The following is a 24,969-nucleotide window of genomic DNA, read 5'->3' on the forward strand; positions in this document are numbered from 1 at the left end:
CCAAGGAGGACGTTTCCAAACTTCTGCTGGACCCTCGTCCCACTACCTGTCCACTGGACCCAAAACCATCCAACCTTCTACAGACCAGTTCCCCAACAATTAACCCCGCAGTCACACACATCATCAACTCCTCACTTACAACAGGTGTTTACCCACCACATCTACAGACTGGTTTCACTCCTGCCCTTCCTGTCAAAATACTTCAGCGCACGGTCTTTAACCAAGTCTCTGAATTCCTTTCTGAGAACAACCTGTACAACCTGAATCAGTCCGGTTTTAAGCGCTGTCACTCTACTGAGACTGCACTCCTGTCGGTTATGGACTCACTGCGCTCAGCTAGAGCTGCTGGTCAGTCCTCAGCTCTATTGCTGCTGGATCTGTCAGCTGCCTTTGATACAGTCAACCACCAAATCCTCCTCTCCACACTCACTGAGCTTGGTGTCTCAGGATCTGCCCTCCGCTGGTTCATGTCCTACCTGTTGGAGATATTTTAGAGCATCTTGGAGGGGAGAAGCGTCCAAACCGCACAGCTTATCTATAGAGGTTCCTCAAGGGTCAGTGCTTAGTCCCCTTCTCTTTTCAGTATACACCACCTCACTTGGCGCAATCATCCGCTCCCATGGTTTCTCACTCCATTGCTATGCTGACGACACTCAGCTCTTCCTGTCGTTCCCACCGGAAGACCACACTTGGATCTCATCATGCCTTGCCGATACATCAGCATGGATCAGCTTCAACCTCTCTAAGATCGAGCTCCTTAACCATCCCAGCCAGTCCCTCTATTCAAAAAAATCTGACCAACCCAACTCATGCCCACAAAGTCTGCCTGACGCTTGGGTGTCATGATCGATGACCAACTAACCTTTAAGGTTCACGTGGCCTCAGTTGCTCAGTCGTGTTGGTTTGTCCTGTACAACATCAGGAAGATCAGACTCTACCTGTCTGAGCTTGCAGCACAACTCCTGGTTCAGGCTCTGGTAATATCACACATCGACTACTGCAGCTCCTTACCGGCAGGCCTCTCCACATGTACGTTCAAACCTCTGCAGATGATCCAGAACGCGGTGGCGCTTCTGGTCTTCAACCAGCCCAAAACAGCACATCACCCTGCTGTTCATATCCCTCCACTGGCTCCCAGTTGCTGCCCGTATCACAGAACAGCCACTAAACCAGCTCCCGCCTACCTGAACTCCCTCATTCAGGTCTACACTCCCTCCCGCCCACTACGCTCTGCCAATGAAAGGCGCCTGGTACCACAACAGGACCCTCAGTCACCAGCTAGACTCTCTAGCTCTGTAGTTCCCCGGTGGTGGAACGAGTTACCAAACTCTGTTTGACCTAAGACTAAATACCAGCTCTTCATGAACAAAAGAAAACAAGAATCTGCTTCTATGCATCTCCTCTGAGCCTTTTGGCATCTACGTCCTGCTGGACTCAAACTCAGCTTCACGGCTCTTACTCACCTTGTTGTCTTCTGACTAGATCCTTGTTTGTTTGTATCGGCTCTCAGATGTACGTCGCTTCGGATAAAAGCGTCCAGTAACCAGTAAAAACACTTAAACCAGTGTCACATTAAAAGCTGTTAGCTAAGCTGCTGTTAACGTCTGATGACTGAGATCCTTCATCCGGTTAAAAGATACAAAGATACAGTTAAAAACGACCAAGATCTAAAAGGTTTATCATTAAATGTGACTTAAAACTGAATAAAAGTCCATTTATAACAGTTTCTGTTGAACAACCACAACGCCGACGTATTATCTTTGGTAGAGGTTGGATGACCGTTAGCTCGATTAAAATGATTTCTGAGTTTGAACATTGTTGGAAACATTTGGTTTAATGTAAGAACACAAACAGCTGCACATATACAACACATGTAACAGATGTTTTAAGACACTTAATGTGGAAAAGTTACATATTTGGCCTTTAAAGTTCATCAGTGAACTTTCTGTAGTTGGATGTTGATTCACCTGTGAGTCCACCTGACCTCTGACCTCTGACCTACAAGCAGCACTTACAGCTGCAGTCACTGTTTCAGTAACACACACACACACACACTCACACACTCACACACACACACTCACACACACACACTCACACACACACACACACACACACACACACACACACTCACACACACACACACACACACACTCACACACTCACACACACACACTCACACACACACTCACACACACACACACACACACACTCACACACACACACTCACACACTCACACACACACACTCACACTCACACACACACACACACACACACACACACACACTCACACACACACACAGAAACATGTAAAAACTTTATGTTAATGAGTTGAGCTTTTTTGTTCTTCAGGATTAAAGCTTGTGATGTCACTGAGGCTGTGTGAGTGTGAGTGTGTGTGTGTGTGTGAATGTGAGTGTGTGTGTGTGAGTGTGTGTGTGTGTGTGTGTTGGGGGGGGGGGGGGGGGGGGGGGGGGGGGGGGAGGGGGGCAGCAGCTGTGATCATGCAGCAGCGTCAGAAGGCGACGACTCCTCAGCTCGACCGGCTGCTCTGCTGAACCCACCAAGTAAGTTTGTGTTTTTATCAGAGAAGTCTTCAGATATCTGAGCTGTTAAAGGTTTACAGGATCCATCAGAGCTGATTCATCGTTTAGATCATCAACAGGAAATATATTGACAACTTTTTAAATAATCGCTTAATTGTTTGTGTCATTTGATGTTTCAGCTGGTTGTAGATTATCTCTGATGTTTGGACTGAAAACTAGTTGAATATTTCACCTCTGGCTCAGCATTTTATAGACAAAATAACGGATTAATACTCAGCAGATTGATCAGTGATGAAAAGATTTCTCGGCTCATTTAGTGATTTTGATCTTGTTGTAAAGATGCGTCTGATCAGAGTTTATTTATGTACGTTTCTGTGTTTGAGTTAAATCTGTGGTTTCATGTGAGCGTTGGGTCTGCAGATGTTTCAGCTGCTGGTTCAGTTTATATCCTTCATAACGTTGCTGTGGTTTGTTGTAATTAGCTGGAAACTCAAGTTAGAGTCGCCTCAAGCAGCAGGAAATAAGCTTTTAGATGTGTTTTATTTCAGTTTAATGAATGAATCCAAGAAGAAGAGGAGGAAAGTTTGGGAGAAAGAAGAATCTCTGCATCATTTTAAAGTTTTCTGCAGTTTTCAGTTGTTTGTGCTGTTAAACAGACAAACTGAACGTCGTCCCGGCAGCGACGGCAGCTTCTCTCCCTGCAGGTCAGAGTCTGAAAACAACCTGCAGCAGTAAACCGGAGCAGATTCATGCCGAAACGACTCGTATCTAAACTTTGTTTCATGTTTGCCTCCGGAAGAGCGAGTGAACCCTCGGATTCAGGAGGAAGTTCCTCTGAATGTTGTTGAACCAAAGGGAGCATCCCATTCCTTTTCTTCATGCTAAGATTCCTTTGTTTTCTTATGCAAATAGGTTTCTATTCAGGGCAGGAGGGGGGCTGGGGGGGGTCGGATGGGGGGGGCGGGCACGGCTCCCAAGATGTGGGATGGAATCTGTGTTGGGCTTTATAGAAATGAAACCAGGCTAGAGGAGGCTTTGTTTTGGCCCAATGAATCAGTATTCTTTTGAGGGGAAATCTAAAGGGGCTCTTTCAGACGCTGCTTGGCCTCCTCGCCCCCCCCCCCCCCCCCCCCCCCCTCCACCCCTCCTCCCCCCCCTCCTCTTCATTGATGGAGGACAGACTGGAGGCCTGCTGAGAGCCGGTTCTGCCTCATAAAAGGCCGCAGGAGGAGCGAGAAGAGCCGGATTTGCTCTGCCAGCTGACATGTGAAAGAGGAGCGTCGCTTTAATGGAGGCTGAAAGACGAGTCTGTCATTTCTCAGCACAATAACAACAGAGCAGAGAGGGGCTTTATGGGTAATTGACTCTGTTTTTTTTTTTACAAAGCGGAGCTGTGAGCTGATGGTGCTGTCGCTGTGTGACGCATCAAACGCTGAAGGAATCATGAAATAAATCAGAAACATGCAAAGAAGCAAACATACGTGTGGAGGAGAGGAGCCGTCTGTGAATACATTAGCCTACATTTATAATCCTGAAGCTGCTGCCACAATACTCAGATTATTGGGCTTAACGTTCTGAGATTTGGGGGGCCGAGATGAAAAGGGGGCAGATTTGATTTGGACTAAATTTGGACCATCTGGCCGAACAGGCCGAGCTGCTTCACACATCAGGATCATGTCAGCAGAATAACATCAGATTAGGACAAAAAACACCAAAATAACAAACTTTCTTTGTAAATTCAGACAATTCTACATTATTTCTCTCAGATTAAAATGTAAAGTTGTGCTTTCTGTCTCTCTGATATATAAGTTTACATGAAGACGTGTGATTTTGTGTTTTTCGTGTGTGCAGAATGCGAAGTGTGATCTCAGTGACGCTGCTGCTGCTGCTGGCTCTGACGCTCACCGCCGAGGCCAACAAGAGAGCCAAAAACCACAAAGGTGAGACACTTAAAGACCCAAATCCTCTTTCTGAATTCCTGAATGTGACTGTGGTCCCTAAAGGCATCACATGTTCTAACCAGGATCACTGAAAACACACGTAAACACCTAAAACACCAAAAACACCTAAAAACACCTTAAAACACCTTAAAACACTTAAAAACACATTAAAACACCTTAAAACACCTTAAAACACCTTAAAACACTTAAAAACACCTAAAAACACCTAAAAACACCCAAAAACACCTAAAACACCTAAAACACCTAAAACACCTAAAACACCTAAAAACACCTTAAAACACCTTAAAACACTTAAAAACACCTAAAAACACCTAAAACACCTAAAACACCTAAAACACCTAAAAACACCTAAAACACCTAAAACACCTAAAACACCTAAAACACCTAAAAACACCTAAAACACCTAAAACACCTAAAAACACCTAAAAACACCCAAAAACACCTAAAAACACCTTTCAGATATCTGGTGAGATTTATAATTTCATGTCCTCTGTGTTTTCTTTGGGAGTTTAACATGTTGGAAAGTTTAACATCCTCCAGTTAAAAACTCAACTTTGGTGGATAATTTATAGGTTTATTAGAGTTTTTAGGCTCAATATATTAAGATCTGATTGGTTAAAAGTGAAGAACTTTGAATGCTGACATGTTTAATAATAATAATTATCAGTAAACACAAAGTGCAGCTGATGATGTCATTAGTTCTGCAGGTATTTAAACCAACCAGATGATTACAGTTTATTATCATAAACTATATTATTACATTTCATCCTGAGGGGAACATGAACGTCTGATAGTTGTTGACATGTTTCAGTCTGGAACATAAAGTCTGACTTCAGTAAAAGTACAAAAGAATAATCAGCAGAAATGTACTTTAAGTATGAAAAGTACTTATTGTGACGGCTGTCAGAGTTAAATGGTTAATGGTTATATTGTAAGTGTAAGAAAGATTTTAAAGTTTGAGTTTGCTGAAAACCACCAAAGGAAACACGAGTCTGGAGTTGAAGCTGTGATCTGTTGTTTTATGAACCCGTCATGTTTCCCAGAATGCCTTTCATGACAGCAGGAATGCACAGAAAGGTTTCAGAGTCACAGAGCCAGTTTTTCCCGTTGTGGTAAACTGAGCGACGTTTTACTGACAACTGAAGTCAACAAGCTGCAGGTGGAAAACAGGAACTCGAGTCCACTTCTGTCTTCAGGTTTCACTCTGCTTCTGTTTCTGTGATGCTAATGAGCTCACAGCTCTTTTTATTTTTTCTGAAATGTAACTTTAAAGCTTCTCTACTTTTTTATTTTTGCAATAAAAGTGACTACATGTAATGTGGATGGTTTGGCTTGTAATGAAGCACAGAGAGTTTTCAGCTGCCCTGCAGGTCCTCTCGGCTCACACAGCTAGTAGCATCGTTCATGGCGTCTCTTAATAAATATCACTGTGGTGCATCTGTCAGAAAACACTGGCGGACGCCTCTAAAGGTTCCTTCTGCTTTACATGAAAACAGTTCAGGTTCACACTTGGTAGATGTTTGTGGATTCTAGAAGAACAGAGAATTACAGAAACCTCACAGCAGTGAACTATAGAAACACACAATCAACCACCAGTTAGTGACACTGAAAGTCCTGTAAAACCTTAACCGTTACCCTATAAAACTGTCTACAACACGCTGATATGATTAATCCCTACAGAGAGTCAAGTGGACAGACAACTGATAACATAGAGAGATTCCTAACTTGTGGGAAAGTATTAACTAACTATATCAGTTTTTCACACTAGGAAATAAACAATAAGACTGTAAGAAATGTTAATGCACAGTTACAATGAAAACTAATATGTTCCAAATATGAGAAATAGCTGTTCAACCGACTGCTACGTCATATATCACTGTCTGGTCCATCAAGTCAAGTTACACATATTAAAACACTGAACACTCACTAATCTTATCTTTACAATGAAACCTCAACAAAAAATAAAATATACTTACATATTCATTTATCCACATAAATATCCATCTAACTCTCCGGAGGGAACCAGCGGACGAGCCGGTCGACCAGTTAACACATGTTGCTGTGTGCCTGCTGTGCAGCTAACATGTTAGCCACAGCCAATTTATAAGTTAATAATGTGTCTGATGTTGTGTTTTTAGTTTGTTCTGCTGCCACCAAGTGGACAAAAATAAAACCAATAATTCACGTAGCTTTAATCAAAAACATAAAGGACCAAGAACGGAGCCCTGAGGAACCCCACAAGTTGTTACTGACACAGTTAAAGAGATGATCGTGTTACTGAGTGTCTGCTGGATGTGCAGCTGGTTGCTAATGTTGCAGGTCACAGGCATGCGACCATGCAAACAGTTAGTTTGATGAGCAGACAGGCTGTTGCTGCACTGACTCCTGAGGCAGCCCAGTATTTACTTTTCAACAATAAATACACAGTGAAAATAGATTAAATTCCTCAGATTACTGTATGCAATTTCAAACATATTAACAAGTGTAAATGTGCAAAATAAACATATATTTTAGTAAATTGATTATATCAGTCATCAACTTAATGTACAATGTAATTATAGTAGACCTGGAGCTTTGAGGAGCAGATGGACCGCCATGATAGTAGGACCTACAGACGGCGCTGGACTTCAGCTCAGAGGCACAAAACGAGCAAAACAATCCTCAAAACTGACTTACAGGCTCCTGAACTCCATTCAAATATTCTTTCATACACTTCTCATGTGTTTTTCATGCTTAAACACGACAACAACCTGATAAATTCATTTTATTTTATCAGGTTGTTGCCACCTGCTGACGCTGTTGCACCAAAATAACAACACAAAGACTGAATAAAAGTCCTTCAAAATGACCAACAGCTGACGCTGGAAGACATATACGTCATATAGAAGTACTGCAGGTAGAACACAAACAATGCGACCACATGTTTCGTGTTAGCACGTTAGCTGCCACCAAGTGGACAAAAAAACAATTAACGCAACTTTAACAGCGTTAATATTACAGGTTATATTTAGATCTGACTCCTGGTTCTAAAAGATTCTATGTGTCATGATTTATTATATTTACAGGTTTTGCTGCTAATTTGAATAAATGTTATTTCATTAAAGGCTTCATATAGTTTTGTTCTTATAACAAGTGTAAATTCAGTGTTTCTCAGCAGAACTCACTGTGTGTCTTTGAGTTTCCTTCCTCATAAAACATTTACACATATTATGAGTATTTTGGTTAACATCCGTGTTTGCGCACCAGTAGACTTCTTATTCTCTGCCTTCGTTGGCCTGTTTCTACATTTTCTGGCTCGTTGCTGCCACCTGCTGTTGATCAGGAGAAGCTGCCGATGTGTCGGGTAATAAAACTAATGCTGATGTTGAAGATGTGAACAGCAGGGGGCAGTAATGTGCTGTAAAAGACAATGACGTGCCATAAAAGAGGATGTGAAGAATGTAAACTGCAGGTTACACGTCTGTTCATGTTTTACTAATTTTCTGGAAAAATTGTGTTAATTGCAGGTGTATAATGACAATAATTATTATTATTTTTATTAATGAGCATATTTCCTGTATGCTACCAGATGATACAACCCTTCCAAAGAAATTACAGAAGAATGAAGAGTTAAACAGCAACTACTGTTACTGAAAAAACTAATATGAAACATATTATTTGATACACAAAACTACACACTGAAAATAATTTTTGCAAATTCATAACTATGTATGAAACCAAATATAATGAGTGGACACTTACCGACTGAACCGACTTAACACTTTTTCTTATAATTTGTACCAAATTACCGTCTCTGTATAATGAACCATGTGAAATCTCCTTTAACCCGTCAGTGTGTGACTCTGTGCTTCGTCAGGTGGGAAACATGAGAAGTCCCGGCCGGCGTCCGACTGCTCCTCTGCAGAGACGCAGTACGGGAAATGCGTCCCAGAAAACGGAGACTGCGGAGACGGTCTGAGAGAGGCCACCTGTAAAGATCGCACCGACAAGATCCACTGCAAGATCCCCTGCAACTGGAAGAAGAACATCAGTAAGACTCACACACACACTCACACTCACATTCACACACTCACACTCACACTCACACACACACTCACATTCACACACTCACACACACACTCACACACACACTCACTCACACACTCACATTCACACACTCACACTCACACTCACACTCACACTCACACACTCACTCACACACTCACATTCACACACTCACATTCACACACTCACACTCACACACACACTCACACACACACTCACACACACTCACACTCACACACACACACACACACTCACACACACTCACACACTCACACACACTCACACTCACACACACACACACACACACTCACACACACACACTCACACACACTCACACTCACACACACACACACACACACACACACACACACACACACTCACTCACTCACTCACATTCACACACTCACACACACACTCACATTCACACACTCACACTTACACTCACATTCACACTCACACACACTCACACACACTCACACACACACTCACACACACTCACACACTCACACACACTCACACTCACACACACACACACACACTCACACACACACACTCACACACACTCACACTCACACACACACACACACACACACACACACACACACACACACACTCACTCACTCACTCACATTCACACACTCACACACACACTCACATTCACACACTCACACTTACACTCACATTCACACTCACACACACTCACACACACTCACACACACTCACACACACACTCACACACTCACTCACACTCACACTCACACACTCACTCACACTCACACTCACTCACACTCACACTCACACTCACACACTCACTCACTCACACACTCACATTCACACACTCACACTCACTCACACTCACACTCACTCACATTCACACACTCTCACTCACACTCACACTCACACACTCACTCACACACACACTCACTCACACTCACACACACACACTCACTCACACTCACACACACACTCACACTCACTCACATTCACACACTCACACTCACATTCACACACACTCACTCACACTCACACACACACTCACACTCACACACACTCACACCTGACTGATGCCAGGTATAACAGTCTTTATCTATCAGGTAGGTGATACATAAGGTGAGAGAAGAACTAGTTGTTACTAACCCCAACCTTGTAATAATAATAATAATAATAATAATAAAATGTATGGATAGAACACTTAAAAACAACAAAAGCACAGATTACTAAATGCTTTACAAGGAAAACATTTATATTTTATGTTTATACATAAACCGACATGCAGCCACATTAAATTAAGTTTATGATCAAACTACATGTTCAGACACAATATAAAAGAGTTTTAAAAAGTTATTAAAAAACCAGAAGAGCAGAGTTTAAACTACAGAACGATCTGTCGGAGGTTTGATCTAAAAAGAAAAGCCGGAGTCTCAACTTGACTCCAGCGTAAACTGAGATGGAGGTTCATTACATTACACTACTTTAACTCCTTTAACGTTTCTGCTCTGAGCTTGTTACAGAGTCCATTAATTGTTTAAGTCTGTCACCATGGAAACCTGATGGACAAACATTTGATACATGAAATGATGAATTGATCCGCACCGCTGACAGATCCAGGTGTTGTGGTTCCCTTCAGGTGACTGCAAGTACAAGTTCGGCCCGTGGGGAGCCTGCGACGGCGTCACCAACACCAAGAGCCGGTCAGGAGCTCTGAAGCGAGCGCTGTTCAACGCCGACTGTCAAACTACCGTCAGCGTGTCCAAACCCTGCTCCCCCAAAGTCAAGAAAAGCAGAGGTGAGTTATTCTCATTTATTAAAACACTGAATTTAGATTTTCTGACTGAAAACTGAATCTTCATTTCAATGTTTTCATATAATAATCACATTAAATTTCAAGCAGCTGCATGTGATTTTTAATTGTGTAATTAAAGTTTTGACTACATTAATCATTTAAAGGTAAAGAGACTTCAGGACTGAATGTGTTGAGTTCTGATTGGAGACTTTTACACAATCAGGATTTCAGCTTTAAAATGAAGTCGATAGAAACAACGTGATTCAATCAGATTTACGCAGTTTAAATATCTAATAGCTTTTAATGTCTGACAGAAAAACAGAGTAAAACTAGCCAATAGGAGCGCAGGCACATTTGATTGGCAGCAAAATCAACCAATGGAAGACCGTCAACTGTTTCTGCTGATCCGTTTGTCTGAGGTTCTCAGCTCGTTTCCTCCAAAAAGGCCGAACTCTCTGCAAATACGATGCAGGGAGTTTATTTCCCACAGCTTGTCTTCTCAGGTACCGCTGTGTCCTGAAGTACTCGGATACTTTACTGCAGTAAAAGCAGCAACAGAAAAATACTCCGTTACAAGTCCTGCATGAAAAATCCTCCTACAGTAAAAGTACATCAGTATTATGAGCTTGATGTAGTTAAAGTATTGCAGTAAAAGTACATAAGTATTATGAGCTTGATGTAGTTAAAGTATTGCAGTAAAAGTACATAAGTATTATGAGCTTGATGTAGTTAAAGTATTGCAGTAAAAGTACATAAGTATTATGAGCTTGATGTAGTTAAAGTATTGCAGTAAAAGTACATAAGTATTATGAGCTTGATGTAGTTAAAGTATTGCAGTAAAAGTAGTGGTTTGGTCCCTCTGACTGATATATTATTATATATGACATCATTAGATTATTAATAGTGAAGCATCAGTGTTAGAGCAGCATGTTACTGTTGTAGCTGCTGGAGGTGGAGCTAGTTTACACTACTTTATATACAGTTAGCTAGTTTAGTCCAGTGGTTCCCAACCTAGGGGTCGGGCCCCTCCAAAGGGTCAGCAGATAAATCTGAGGGGTGGTGAGATGATTAATGGGAGAGGAAAGAAGAAAAAACAAAGTTCTGATACACAAATCTGTTTTCAGTTTTTGGACTTTTTCTCTAATCTGATTTTTGCTGAAATATTGGATCATTTGAACATTTATTGAAATGAAAGCATGTGAGAAGTTTAGAGGGAAAAATCACTATTTGGTGGAGCTGTTAACAACTCATAGACATGTGAAATGTGACCCCGACTACACACTGCTTTTTGTAAGACGTCAAAAGACAAAAAGGTTGGAAACCACTGGTTTCATCTTTAACAATGTGTTGTATTTTAAAAGCTTGTTATATTATCCATTGTGTCAAATCTTCATCTGAAAAGTAACTAAAGCTGTCAAATAAATGTAGTGGAGTAGAAAGTACAATATTTCCCTCTGAAATGTAGAAAGTAGCATCACATGGAAATACTCAAGTAAAGTACAAGTACCTCTAAACTGTATTTGAGTAAATGTACTTAGTTACTTTGCACCAGTGGGACTCAACCATATCTAATATAACACCGTAGTGAACGGAGCGTGTTGGCAGGAAGCACTCAGACGCCTTAAAGACAAAAATCAGGAGAAAAACCACGTTGAACTTCCTCTTTATTTACCTGCTCAGGTTAACGACTGCAGACAATCTTTAGTTTAACTCACTGAAACGTATCATTACATCATCTCTTCATCTTTAACGGCTGAGACACGTTTTAACTGTACAGCAGTTTATTTCAGAACATCACTACGTGTGTCCAGGAGGCTGATAAAGAAAAGTATTTAAACAGTTTCATTCTGATGAAAGTTGATCTCCCTGATTGATTGTCGATCAGTGATGTCAGCATGTTAATTAACGCTCCTCTTCCTCCTCCAGGAGAGAAGAAGTCAAACTGAAGGACGGAGACGAGACGCAGAAGACGCAGCAGGTTTCTCTTCTCTTCCTCCAGCTGAACAATCGTCTTCCTCCTTTATCAAACACAAACAAACCGAGAGACTCCAAAACACACCGACCACCTTTTCACTTTGATTCTTGTATTTCCAGTTTGATGTTGTTGTGTTGATTAAGTGTGGAAAGCTTTCCTGGTGTCCTCCCTCTAGATGAATAATACTGTCCTCATAGCTGATAGTTTAACAGTAAATCCTGTTAGTTCAAAGCTTTTTACAGTAGCTCAAGTTCAAATTAACATCCAAGAAGTGTTCTGATCCGTCTGAAAACTCTCCTCCAGGCTCCAGACGTCGCTCTCTGGACTGTTTGTTTTTAGACACATTTAAAATATGTAAAAATTGGGAAGCTTGGATGGATCTGTGATGGCACGTTCCTCTATAAAATCTATTTTTTGAAGTATGGATTATTGACGCTGCAAGATGAGACTTGTATAAAAGAACAAATTAAATACTGTACATTGTTTTGGTGAAGTTTGGTCTGTTCTTTGTTCTTCTGAAGGACAAAATAATACACGATGATCCTGCACAACAACGCTTCAACACGTACACTCACCACACCGACATGAAGCTGCATCTTCTTCTTCTAGTGACTTTCTGTTATTTATATCCTGTTCTGATGTCATGGTCAAAGTTGAGAGGCTAGAGGTGAACGTATGTAGAAATGCTGCCTGTAAGGCAAAGCTCAGGGTAAAGGCCCACTCTGTTCTGATTGGTCGGCTTCAGGAAGCTTCCTCCGGCTCCGCAGGCTACGTCAACAAACTATAGTAGCAGGATTTCACTTCTCTTTCTCCTTCTTTACTCCAAATGTCAACTTCATGTTTATGGACGTGACGAGCTGTGCAGAGCAGCAAAACCCTGGGTTTTGTCTTACAGGCAATATTTCTACATATGTTCACACCTCAAGTCTCTCAGCTTCATCAGAACAGGATATATATAACAGAAAATCACTAAAAGAAGGAGACGAACCCTTCAGTACAGTACTTGCTGTCCTTCTCTGACAGGTATCTGTCAGGAGATTCCTTCCTACAGGTGAGTTCAGACAGGAAGTGACTTCAGCAAACGTACCGACTACCCTGATGTTAGCTGTAAGCTTGTGTTCAGTCTCTCTTTTCTCCTGCTTGTCTCTGTATGTTTATGAAACGTATACATAAAGTTGTGGATTACAATATAATCATATCTTTCTGTTGACTTATGTAAACTCATTGCTGCTAAAACTGTTCTTCATGACATAAGTGAGCAAAACTGCATTTAAAAGTCTGTGTGAAGCTTCTATTCAGCTTCAGCAGTCTGAGTTAGTCATATCAAGTGGATATCTGACACATTTACAGTCTTTTTAGCATCAAATTCCCTCTTTGTGTTTCCTCGGACAGTGTTTCCCTGTTGAGCTGCAGGTGGAAGTATAGTAACAAAAAGAGGAACTTTGGCACTAAAAAGACTGTAACGTTGAAAGATATCTACTTGATTTGACTCATTTGGACGCTGTAGCTTCATATTAGCTTCAGATAAACTTTTAAATACATTTTTGCACAGAAGGAGGACTGTGGATTTTGTCCTCCATCACTTCCATTGTAAGGTCATTATGAAGAGATCTTCTAATGGTCAGTATGAACAGGAGGAATGATTACAGCAAGAAACAGCTTTCATGTTCATTTGAAGACTGACTGTTGGTTTAAGACACACTTAAACAACTGTGAACACATCCTTTAATGTCTCTCAGCTAAACAAATCAAGTGTTGATCTTCCAAAGTTTCTTTTTAGTACAAACTGTCTCTTTATGTTTCTGTCCTCTGCAGCTCAGCAGGGAGACAAACATGGAATTTTGTACCAATCAGGCTGTAAATATGGCAGATCTCCACTTCACTCAACTCAGTTAACTTCAGCTGAACTTTAGACATTATTGAGCTGAATCAGTTTGATCTCAGCCAGTTTGGAATCATTACAGCAACCAATAACTCTCCCAGTGAGCATGCATGTTAGCTTTTAGCATGTTTTAGCATACATGCTAAAGCCACTCTGTGTCCGCTTTGGTGCCACCTGGAGGTAGAACTGAGAACGACACTGGCAGACACTGTTTGCTTTATTAGCATTAATCTCAAAGTACAGGCTGACAGGAACTTCATGCTCAAACTCCTCAGAGTCGTGCTGTTAGCTGGAAACTAGATAAATGACTTCCCTGATCTTAAGTCTGTTGGTGTAAAGTTGGAGTTATTTAAGGCCTCCAGGTTCCATCATTGCTGCTGCTTCTTTAATTACAAAAACAAACAAAAAAAGGTACAAGCCTTTGGACATGAGAACTGAAGTAAACTATGACTCCCAAAGTGCACTTCATGAACAAACATCCAATCACAGAGCTCACACTTTTCATATTCAGCTGTGCAAATCATTTAACTTTGAGACTCTGGATCAAACTTTGAAGTGTTCTGATACAACGAAGTTCCAGCTCTGATTCACAACTGAGGCTGATGCTCATGGGTATTGTAGTTTTTGGAGGCATTAGCTGTTCCAAACTGATGGGAAAAGTTCCAAGAAACAAAGCTGAAGAAATGGAAAGAAGAGAACATGACGCTGTAGTCTGGTGACATCATCCAGGAGAGGAAACCAGCAGCTGCTTCTCCTCCCGACTCTGTTCTGCAACAATGCAAACACATTCTCAGTCTGTGGAAACAGTCTCATCGCTGACTGTCAGGTGACCGGTGACAAACGTGTCCTTCAGCTGAAACTGAGAGCTGCAGCGATGTCATCGCAGCTTCCTGCTGCGGCAGCGTCATCACAGTTTCCCTCTGCAGCAAAGTCGCAGCTTGGTACCAGGACAGCGCAGCAGGCTGCAGAAGGTCTTCCTGAAGGTGGTGTTGCACAGAGCGTAGCAGCCGGGATTGATGGCGCTGTTGACGTAGCACAGCCAGTAGCCGGTGGTCCACAGCACATTGGGGATGCAGACATGACAGAAAGTGGCGATGACGGCTATGATGTTGTACGGCGCCCAGGTGAGGATGAAGGCCAGCAAGATGGCCAGGATGGTCTTGGTGACCCTCCTCTCCCTCGCCATCACTCGGCGCCTCCTGCGCTCCTGAGAATTGAAGCCGGGGAAGGCGGAGAACGCTGCCGAGGCTGCTCTGTGGAGCTCCGTGTTGGACGATGAGTCGTTCTCCATTTTGTCATCTTCTTCGCTGGTGTGCAGCACAGTGGTGCGAGAGACGTGCTGAGGAAGAGACAGCGAGGAATCTGCCAGCTCGCAGGTGTCGCAGGGACTTCTGGACAGTTTCCTGTTCCTGCGGGGCGTTGGCATGCTGGACTCCGATTGGTTCTGAGAAAGCTCTGAGCCTGGGTCGCTGGTCACCCAGCTGCGTCGTTTCAACAGGAAGTCTTTAATGGACGGATTGGATGTCCTGAGCGTACCTTGCTCTGATTGGAGCGTGCTCAGTCGGCTGCGGCTGGCGGCGGACACACGGCCATACAGAATGATCATGATGAGCGCCGGCAGGTAGAAGGAGGGCAGTGTTGTCCCGAGGGTGACGGTGGGGCTGGCGAGGAGCTGTGTGTAACACTCTCCATCGCGGACCACACGTTTGCCCCCGGCGGACTGCCAGTAGAGGATGGCGGGTGTCCACAAGACGATGGACAGCAGCCAGGCAGCGGCGATCATCAGCCCGGCCATCCGGCCCGTCCGCTGCACCGGGTAGCTGAGTGGACGCGTCAGGCAGAAGAACCGATCCAAACTGATGATCAGCAGGTTCATGACAGACGCGCTGCTCACCACGTGGTCCACCACCAGCCACATGTCGCAGACCACCGCCCCCAACGGCCAGAAGCCGCACGCCAGGTACAGCGTGTACAGGTTCATGGACACCAGGCCGACGATCAGGTCAGCTGTCGCCAGGCTCAACAGGAAGTAATTGTTGATGGTCCGCAGGTGACGGTTTACTTTGATGGACAGGATCACCAACGTGTTGCCCACAACGGTGATGCCGCTCAGGGAGGTGGTTGCCATGACGATGAAGATCAGCTGAGCCGTGCTGTACAGGCATGATGCTCTGATTGGACAGGAGATGTTGGTGCAGGGGCGGAGCCAGGCGGAGGTGTTCAGATCAGGTCCCATGTTTCCCTGAAAACACACACACACACACAATCTGACATTATTTATTGCATTGACCTACAACATTTTGTAGGATATTAGACTATTATTTTCAGACAATGAAAACGTCTGCATCTACATCTACTTGTATGTATATATATATATATATATATATATATATATATATATATATGTGTGTGTGTGTGTGTGTGTGTATATACAGGACATGTGCTCATTATAGAGTTTTTAAGAAACAACCTAACATGCTCAGTATTTAGTTTGACACACAAAACTACACACTGAGTGTCTTATGTCAGTAAAAAAACAACAACAACAAAACAACCTGACCAACGTAACACTTTTTAAAGTTGTTTCTTATCATTGGGACCTAATTGCCACATCCTCTCTGATAAATGTCCAAAAATCATTGTTAAAAACCTGCAAATTACTGAATGAATGAAAGCACCTGTAAAATGAAGCATCACCGATGTATGAAGCTTTAGAAACAGCTGTAGTTATTATTGACTATGGGTGTAATAATAAACTTTATTTATACAGCTCTTTGTCTCCTCTCTGTACGTCATCATATTCATGTTCCTGTATAACAGTCAGAATCCTGCAGACTGTTTCACTACAAGTAAAATTCTACAACTACAACAATTTTGCAGCATTACTGCTAAAAAACCCCATTTTTGTTCATGTCTAGATGCTGTAATGTGTAAGAGTACATTGATTTAGTTTGTCTTGTAATTTACTGGATGATTAGAAGAGATGGTTCATCCAGTAGCTCATACTGGTCCCATGAAATTAATTCATCATAAATTTATAAAGTAAATAATTTTACTTGTGTATTGCGCCCCACAATCCTTAACAGCCAATTAAAAAGATAAATGTCTTAAATAAGTGGAGGGAATTATAAATACCCACTAACTTAAAGAAATAACATGTTGAATGATGTTTTCCCTTCTTAAAATCAAATTAAGGACGAATCATGGGTGGTAATTAAATGCAACACATCTGCAGTAAAAACACAATTTATTGTAATTTGGATTTTTTTCTCTGAATAAACTCAGTACTCAGACCAGATCAGGTGTTGTGGAGGTGTCGGTCTGTTTATTTGTGCTGTGAAACAATCAGAAAATAATGTTTAATTGATCTGATTCACCGGCTCTCTCACTACCACCGCTCCCTCTCTTCATTCACCCTCTAGCTCGCTCGACCACAGCTGCTCTCTCTCGTCTTTTTTAAAATGAGTCGGGAAGCAACAGAAACGTCTGACTTCACTTCTAACATTATCAAACGAAGCGAAATGTCCTCCCTTCGCCGTAGTAACGTCTTTGTCCTCCTTCACGGCAGAGTTTACAGCTCGACTCTGGATCAACTTTCCTGAATGATGAACCCTGTCAGTATGCAGGAAGTACTCACACACAGGCCACATGCAACATGCAGCCTTACATCCAATCAAAGCCTGCAGATCACATTCACTGTTTAAAATTCCTCAAATTTCATAAAACCATATCAGGACATCCCCTTTGTCACAATCTATAGGATGAAGTCACTAAAGTCGTGACTGTTGAATGAAAAGTAGAGTAAACCTTTTATTGATGACAGGTCATGTGACAAAAACAAGATGAAGAATTAATACATTTGTACATCAACTGTACAAAGATCCAGTAAATTAAAATACAATGTTATTAATTAAGTTCATTTTCAGAAAAGTGATATTTCTTCTTATTTATTATTGAGGTTGTGGTGGGTGGTGGTGTGCTGCAGTGCGTTTTAATTAAAAGAGTTCCTGATATTTTGTCCACCCTGAAGGGAGGGGGTCTTCATAGAAGTAGAATTTGTGGCAGAGCTGTTGGATAGAATTGCATTAGACTGCACAGGTGTTCCTTATGAAGTGCTTTGTCTTAGTAGGTTCAGTTGGAGACTCAGAGAGCAGGCATGAAACTCCAGCAACACATCTCCACTCTATTGAACTCTGAAAAGAAAATGTTTTAAGTTTAACTCCATAAAGGAAATAAATGACTTTGATATGTTAATTTTTCCCCTTTCCCCCAGTTTAACCCTTTGGTGTTAAACTATTTTCAGTCATTGACAGAGGATGTTTACATCTCTCCTGGTGATTCAACTGCAAACTGGACTTTTGCCTTCAGTCTGATTTACTCTGTTATTTAGAACATTTCTTTACTTTGTAGTCTGCATATACAAACACATTGCTGGTAATGTACACATTTGTGAACACAAAGATAAATAAATCCAATAACCTTTATGGCAGAAAGACAACTGATATTATTGTTACCTAACATTGCTAACTTTTCTCACAAAAAGATGGTTTATCTCACTAGCTGCCAGTGATAAAACACTTGATTCAGCAGACGGGGTGAAAAATTTCAACTAAATTTGCCTTCGACTGCTAAGGGGCTGACAGTAATGTTAGTTTTGCATTTCCTACAAAAATGTAGCGAGTAAGCTAACATTAGCTTGTTAACGTTCATATTTTAGATTTTGTTTTCTCTTAAGTGATAACAGATATAGTAGCTTAGCTACACAGTACCCAATAAGTATTTTGTATTTAATTAAACTGTAACTTCAATAACTTTAATACTTACCAATGAAGAAAGCTATGGATGGTTGGTCGAGAGCTAGATATGTGGTGAAAGTGAAAACGGCATGTCATTGGCTGGAGCCTTGTTTGATTCTATTGGCTGCTGGAGGAAAGTGGTTGGATTTCTGTTAGAAAGGCTTTCTGGCAGAAATCCCTGAAGGCAAACTTCTCCCATATGTGGGTCACTTTGGGCCCCATAATGACCACTAGAGGGCCCAAAACCCTAACCCTCACCTTAACCCTACCCAAACCCTAACCCTAACCCTAACCCTACCCAAACCTTAACCCTAACCCTGACTCTACCCTAACCCTACCCCTAACCCTACCCCTAACCCTACCCAAACCCTAACTCTAACCCTAACCCTACCCCTACCCCTAACCCAACCAAAACCCTAACTCTAACCCTACCCCTACTCTAACCCTAACCCTAACTCAAACCCCAACCCTAACTCAAACCCTAACCCTAACCCTAACTCAAACCCTAACCCTAACGTAAACCCTAACCCTAACCCTACCCAAACCCTAACCCTAACCCTACCCAAACCCTAACTCTAACCCTACCCCTACTCTAACCCTACCCCTAACCCTACCCAAACCCTAACTCTAACTCTAACCCTACCCCTACTCTAACCCTACCCCTAACCCTACTCCTAACCCTACCCAAACCCTAACTCTAACCCTAACCCTACCCCTACTCTAACCCTACCCCTAACCCTACCCCTAACCCTACCCAAACCCTACCCAAACCTTAACCCTAACCCTGACCCTACCCTAACTCTAACCCTAACCCTACTCAAACCCTAACTTAAACCCTAACCCTAACCCCAACCCTAACTCAAACCCTAACCCTAACCCCAACCCTAACTCTAACCCTAACCCTACCCAAACTCTAACTCTAACCCTACCCCTACTCTAAACCTACCCCTAACCCTACCCAAACCCTAACTCTAACCCTACCCCTACTCTAATTCAAACCCCAACCCTAACTCAAACCCTAACCCTAACTCAAACCCTAACCCTAACTTAAACCCTAACCCCAACCCCAACCCTAACTCAAACCCTAACCCTAACTTAAACCCTAACCCCTACTCTAACCCTACCCCTAACCCTACCCAAACCCTAACTCTAACCCTACCCCTACTCTAACCCTACCCCTAACCCTACCCCTAACCCTACCCAAACCCTACCCAAACCTTAACCCTAACCCTGACCCTACCCTAACTCTAACCCTAACCCTACTCAAACCCTAACTTAAACCCTAACCCTAACCCCAACCCTAACTCAAACCCTAACCCTAACCCCAACCCTAACTCTAACCCTAACCCTACCCAAACTCTAACTCTAACCCTACCCCTACTCTAAACCTACCCCTAACCCTACCCAAACCCTAACTCTAACCCTACCCCTACTCTAATTCAAACCCCAACCCTAACTCAAACCCTAACCCTAACTCAAACCCTAACCCTAACTTAAACCCTAACCCCAACCCCAACCCTAACTCAAACCCTAACCCTAACTTAAACCCTAACCCCTACTCTAACCCTACCCCTAACCCTACCCAAACCCTAACTCTAACCCTACCCCTACTCTAACCCTACCCCTAACCCTACTCCTAACCCTACCCAAACCCTAACTCTAACCCTAACCCTACCCCTACTCTAACCCTACCCCTAACCCTAACCCTACCCCTAACCCTACCCAAACCCTACCCAAACCTTAACCCTAACCCTGACCCTACCCTAACTCTTACCCTAACCCTACCCAAACCCTAACTTAAACCCTAACCCTAACACCAACCCTAACTCAAACCCTAACCCTAACCCCAACCCTAACTCAAACCCTAACTCTAACCCTAACCCTACCCAAACCCTAACCCTACCCAAACCCTAACTCTAACCCTACCCCTACTCTAACCCTACTCCTAACCCTACCCAAACCCTAACTCTAACCCTAACCCTACTCTAACCCTACCCCTAACCCTACCCAAACCCTACCCAAACCTTAACCCTAACCCTGACCCTACCCTAACTCTTACCCTAACCCTATCCAATCCCTAACTCTAATTCTAACCCTAAACCCAACCCTAACTCAAACCCTAACTCTAACCCTAACCCTACCCAAACCCTAACTCTAACCCTACCCCTACTCTAACCCTACCCCTAACCCTACCCAATCCCTAACTCTAATTCTAACCCTAACCCCAACCCTAACTCAAACCCTAACTCTAACCCTAACCCTACCCAAACTCTAACCCTACCCCTACTCTAACCCTACCCCTAACCCTACCCCTAACCCTACCCAATCCCTAACTCTAATTCTAACCCTAAACCTAACTCCAACCCTAACTCAAACCCTAACTCTAACCCTAACCCTAACCCCAACCCTAACTCAAACCCTGACCCTAACTTAAACCCTAACCCCAACCCTAACTCAAACCCTAACTTAAACCCTAACCCTAACCCCAACCCTAACTCAAACCCTAACCCTAACCCCAACCCTAACTCAAACCCTAACCCCAACCCTAACTCAAACCCTAACTCTAACCCTAACCCTACCCAAACCCTAACTCAAACCCTAACTCTAACCCTAACCCTACCCAAACCCTAACCCTACCCAAACCCTAACTCTAACCCTACCCCTACTCTAACCCTACCCCTAACCCTACCCAATCCCTAACTCTAATTCTAACCCTAACCCCAACCCTAACTCAAACCCTAACTCTAACCCTAACCCTACCCAAACTCTAACCCTACCCCTACTCTAACCCTACCCCTAACCCTACCCCTAACCCTACCCAATCCCTAACTCTAATTCTAACCCTAAACCTAACCCCAACCCTAACTCAAACCCTAACTCTAACCCTAACCCTACCCAAACCCTAACTCTAACCCTACTCCTACTCTAACCCTACCCCTAACCCTACCCAAACCCTAACTCTAACTCTAACCCTAACCCCAACCCTAACTCAAACCCTAACTCTAACCCTAACCCTACCCAAACCCTAACCCTACCCAAACCCTAACTCTAACCCTACCCCTAACCCTACCCAAACCCTAACTCTAACCCTACCCCTAACCCATACCCAATCCCTAACCCTAACTCTAACCCTAACCCTACCCAAACCCTAACTCTAACCCTAACCCTACCCCAACCAAAACCCTAACTCTAACCCTACCCCTACTCTAACCCTAACCCTAACTCAAACCCTAACCCTAACTTTAACCCTAACCCCAACCCTAACTCAAACCCTGACCCTAACTTAAACCCTAACCCCAACCCTAACTCAAACCCTAACCCTAACCCCAACCCTAACTCAAACCCTAACTCTAACCCTAACCCTACCCAAACCCTAACCCTACCCAAACCCTAACTCAAACCCTAACTCTAACCCTAACCCTACCCAAACCCTAACCCTACCCAAACCCTAACTCTAACCCTACCCCTACTCTAACCCTACCCCTAACCCTACCTAATCCCTAACTCTAATTCTAACCCTAACCCCAACCCTAACTCAAACCCTAACTCTAACCCTAACCCTACCCAAACCCTAACTCTAACCCTACCCCTACTCTAACCCTACCCCTAACCCTACCCAATCCCTAACCCTAACCCTACCCCTAACCCTACCCAAACCCTAACTCTAACCCTACCCCTACTCTAACCCTAACCCTAACCCTAACTCAAACCCTAACCCTAACTCAAACCCTAACCCTAACTTAAACCCTAACCCTAACCCCAACCCTAACTCAAACCCTGACCCTAACTTAAACCCTAACCCCAACCCTAACTCAAACCCTAACCCTAACCCCAACCCTAACTCAAACCCTAACTCTAACCCTAACCCTACCCAAACCCTAACCCTACCCAAACCCTAACTCTAACTCTAACCCTACCCAAACCCTAACTCTAACTCTAACCCTACCCCTACTCTAACCCTATCCCTACTCTAACCCTACCCCTAACCCTACCAAACCCTAACTCTAACCCTACCCCTAACCCCAACCCTAACTCAAACCCTAACTCTAACCCTACCCCTAACCCCAACCCTAACTCAAACCCTAACTCTAACCCTAACCCTACCCAAACCCTAACTCTAACTCTAACCCTACCCCTACTCTAACCCTATCCCTAACCCTACTCCTAACCCTACCCAAACCCTAACTCTAACCCTAACCCTACCCCTACTCTAACCCTATCCCTACTCTAACCCTACCCCTAACCCTACCCAAACCCTAACTCTAACCCTACCCCTACTCTAACCCTACCCCTAACCCTACCCCTACCCTAACCCTAGTTAGGAAACCCAAAGCTAAATGAGCAGTTGTAAATATTAAAAAAATATTTAAATTCTCCAAATCATAATGTCCTGACATTATGAGAAGAAAAGAGCAGAAAGTGCTTACCTGTGATGTTTCACTTGCAGTAAGTATCAGGCAGCTCCTCTCCTCCGTCAGTTATCAGTCAGCTCCTCTCCTCCGTCAGTTATCAGTCAGCTCCTCTCCGTCAGTTATCAAGCAGCTCCTCTTCTCCATCAGTTATCAGTCAGCTCCTCTCCTCTGTCAGTTATCAGTCAGCTCCTCTCCTCCGTCAGTTATCAGGCAGCTCCTCTCCTCCGTCAGTTATCAGTCAGCTCCTTTTCTCTGTCAATTATCAAGCAGCTCCTCTCCTCCGTCAATTATCAGGCAGCTCCTCTCCTCCGTCAGTTATCAGGCAGCTCCTCTCCTCCGTCAATTATCAGTCAGCTCCTCTCCTCCGTCAGTTATCAGTCAGCTCCTCTTCTCCGTCAATTATCAGTCAGCTCCTCTCCTCCGTCAGTTATCAGTCAGCTCCTCTCCTCCGTCAGTTATCAGTCAGCTCCTCTTCTCCGTCAGTTATCAGGCAGCTCCTTTTCTCTGTCAATTATCAAGCAGCTCCTCTCCTCCGTCAATTATCAAGCAGCTCCTCTCCTCCGTCAGTTATCAGTCAGCTCCTCTTCTCCGTCAATTATCAGTCAGCTCCTCTCCTCCGTCAGTTATCAGGCAGCTCCTTTTCTCTGTCAATTATCAAGCAGCTCCTCTTCTCCGTCAATTATCAAGCAGCTCCTCTCCTCCGTCAGTTATCAGTCAGCTCCTCTTCTCCGTCAATTATCAGTCAGCTCCTCTCCTCCGTCAGTTATCAGGCAGCTCCTTTTCTCCGTCAGTTATCAAGCAGCTCCTCTCCTCTGTCAGTTGTCAGCAGTTTATGTAGCAGGGGAAATATCAGAGTGATGCTCCGCCTGAACGTCTCTGTTTGTGACATCAGCTCAGACTCTGCTTCATGTGGGATGTAATGATACTGACATCTGTTACTACAGATACCGTCTGTCTCACTTTATTTCTCTTTCAGCAGGGATGTCAATAAAGAGTAAAAACTGATGAATATACAGATGTACAGCATCTGTCAGTCAGCAGCTCCTACTGTATTCCACCGCAGGCTGTTTATTGATTATTTTCAATATCCATTCATTCTAAGATTGTTTTCTGTATTAACTGAGTCTATAAAATGTCAAAAGTAGTAAAAATACGTCCATCAGAAACAATCTGGAGACCTAATATTGAAATATATATATCGAAATTGTTTGTTTCAATACTTAAACACCCCAAAACATTCAGTTTTTATCTCAGAGAAGATGATGGAAAACTGCAAATATTCATTTAAGCAGCTGGATCCAAAAGCTTTAATTTAACTATGGATCCAAACATTTGAAGACATCACCTCCGACTGAAGTTATAACAGCTGAGAGACTCCGAGTCAATTCATCACACTGTTGGACCGCATCGTCATAGATATTAGTGAAACTTGGCAGGTTCAACTACCAGTAGCACATCCTGGTGACCCATCACAAGCGCATCAGGGCGATACGGGAAGGTTTATGATGGAGATGGTCCATGAGGATGCAGAAAGTTCAATCTCAATTCTCCAGTGCTGGGCATCGTCTCTTC

At 43.2% G+C, this 24,969-nt stretch overlaps 2 protein-coding genes across 7 annotated transcripts; one reads left to right on the top strand and one right to left on the bottom strand.

Moving 5' to 3' along the window:
- Positions 1 to 2,525: 2,525 nt before the first annotated feature.
- On the top strand, positions 2,526 to 12,800 carry mdkb (midkine b). 2 transcript variants are annotated; one of them, XM_044356968.1, is made up of 5 exons: positions 2,526 to 2,565; positions 4,396 to 4,484; positions 8,362 to 8,535; positions 10,177 to 10,335; positions 12,259 to 12,800. In XM_044356968.1, exons 2-5 carry the CDS (start codon positions 4,397 to 4,399, stop codon positions 12,276 to 12,278), a joined length of 441 nt encoding a protein of 146 aa, XP_044212903.1. In that variant the 5' UTR covers positions 2,526 to 2,565; position 4,396; the 3' UTR covers positions 12,279 to 12,800. The 2 variants fall into 2 exon arrangements, with proteins under 2 accessions (XP_044212903.1, XP_044212902.1); XM_044356967.1 differs by lacking the exon at positions 2,526 to 2,565 and adding an exon at positions 3,791 to 3,900.
- A 1,886-nt stretch (positions 12,801 to 14,686) lies between these two features.
- Positions 14,687 to 24,903, bottom strand: chrm4b (cholinergic receptor, muscarinic 4b). 5 transcript variants are annotated; one of them, XM_044356054.1, is made up of 3 exons: positions 23,413 to 24,903; positions 19,014 to 19,109; positions 14,687 to 16,431 (listed from the first exon to the last, which is right to left on the bottom strand). In XM_044356054.1, the coding sequence occupies exon 3, from the start codon at positions 16,423 to 16,425 to the stop codon at positions 15,097 to 15,099; it is 1,329 nt and encodes a 442-aa protein (XP_044211989.1). In that variant the 5' UTR covers positions 16,426 to 16,431; positions 19,014 to 19,109; positions 23,413 to 24,903; the 3' UTR covers positions 14,687 to 15,096. The 5 variants fall into 5 exon arrangements, 4 of the variants coding, with proteins under 4 accessions (XP_044211989.1, XP_044211988.1, XP_044211991.1 ...); XM_044356053.1 differs by having other exon boundaries at positions 19,014 to 19,112; XR_006404111.1 differs by lacking the exon at positions 14,687 to 16,431 and adding an exon at positions 18,305 to 18,382 and having other exon boundaries at positions 19,014 to 19,112.
- Between the last annotated feature and the right edge of the window lie 66 nt (positions 24,904 to 24,969).

The sequence above is a fragment of the Thunnus albacares genome, chromosome 7 (genome assembly GCF_914725855.1).
Source record: "Thunnus albacares chromosome 7, fThuAlb1.1, whole genome shotgun sequence".
NCBI lineage: Eukaryota > Metazoa > Chordata > Actinopteri > Scombriformes > Scombridae > Thunnus > Thunnus albacares.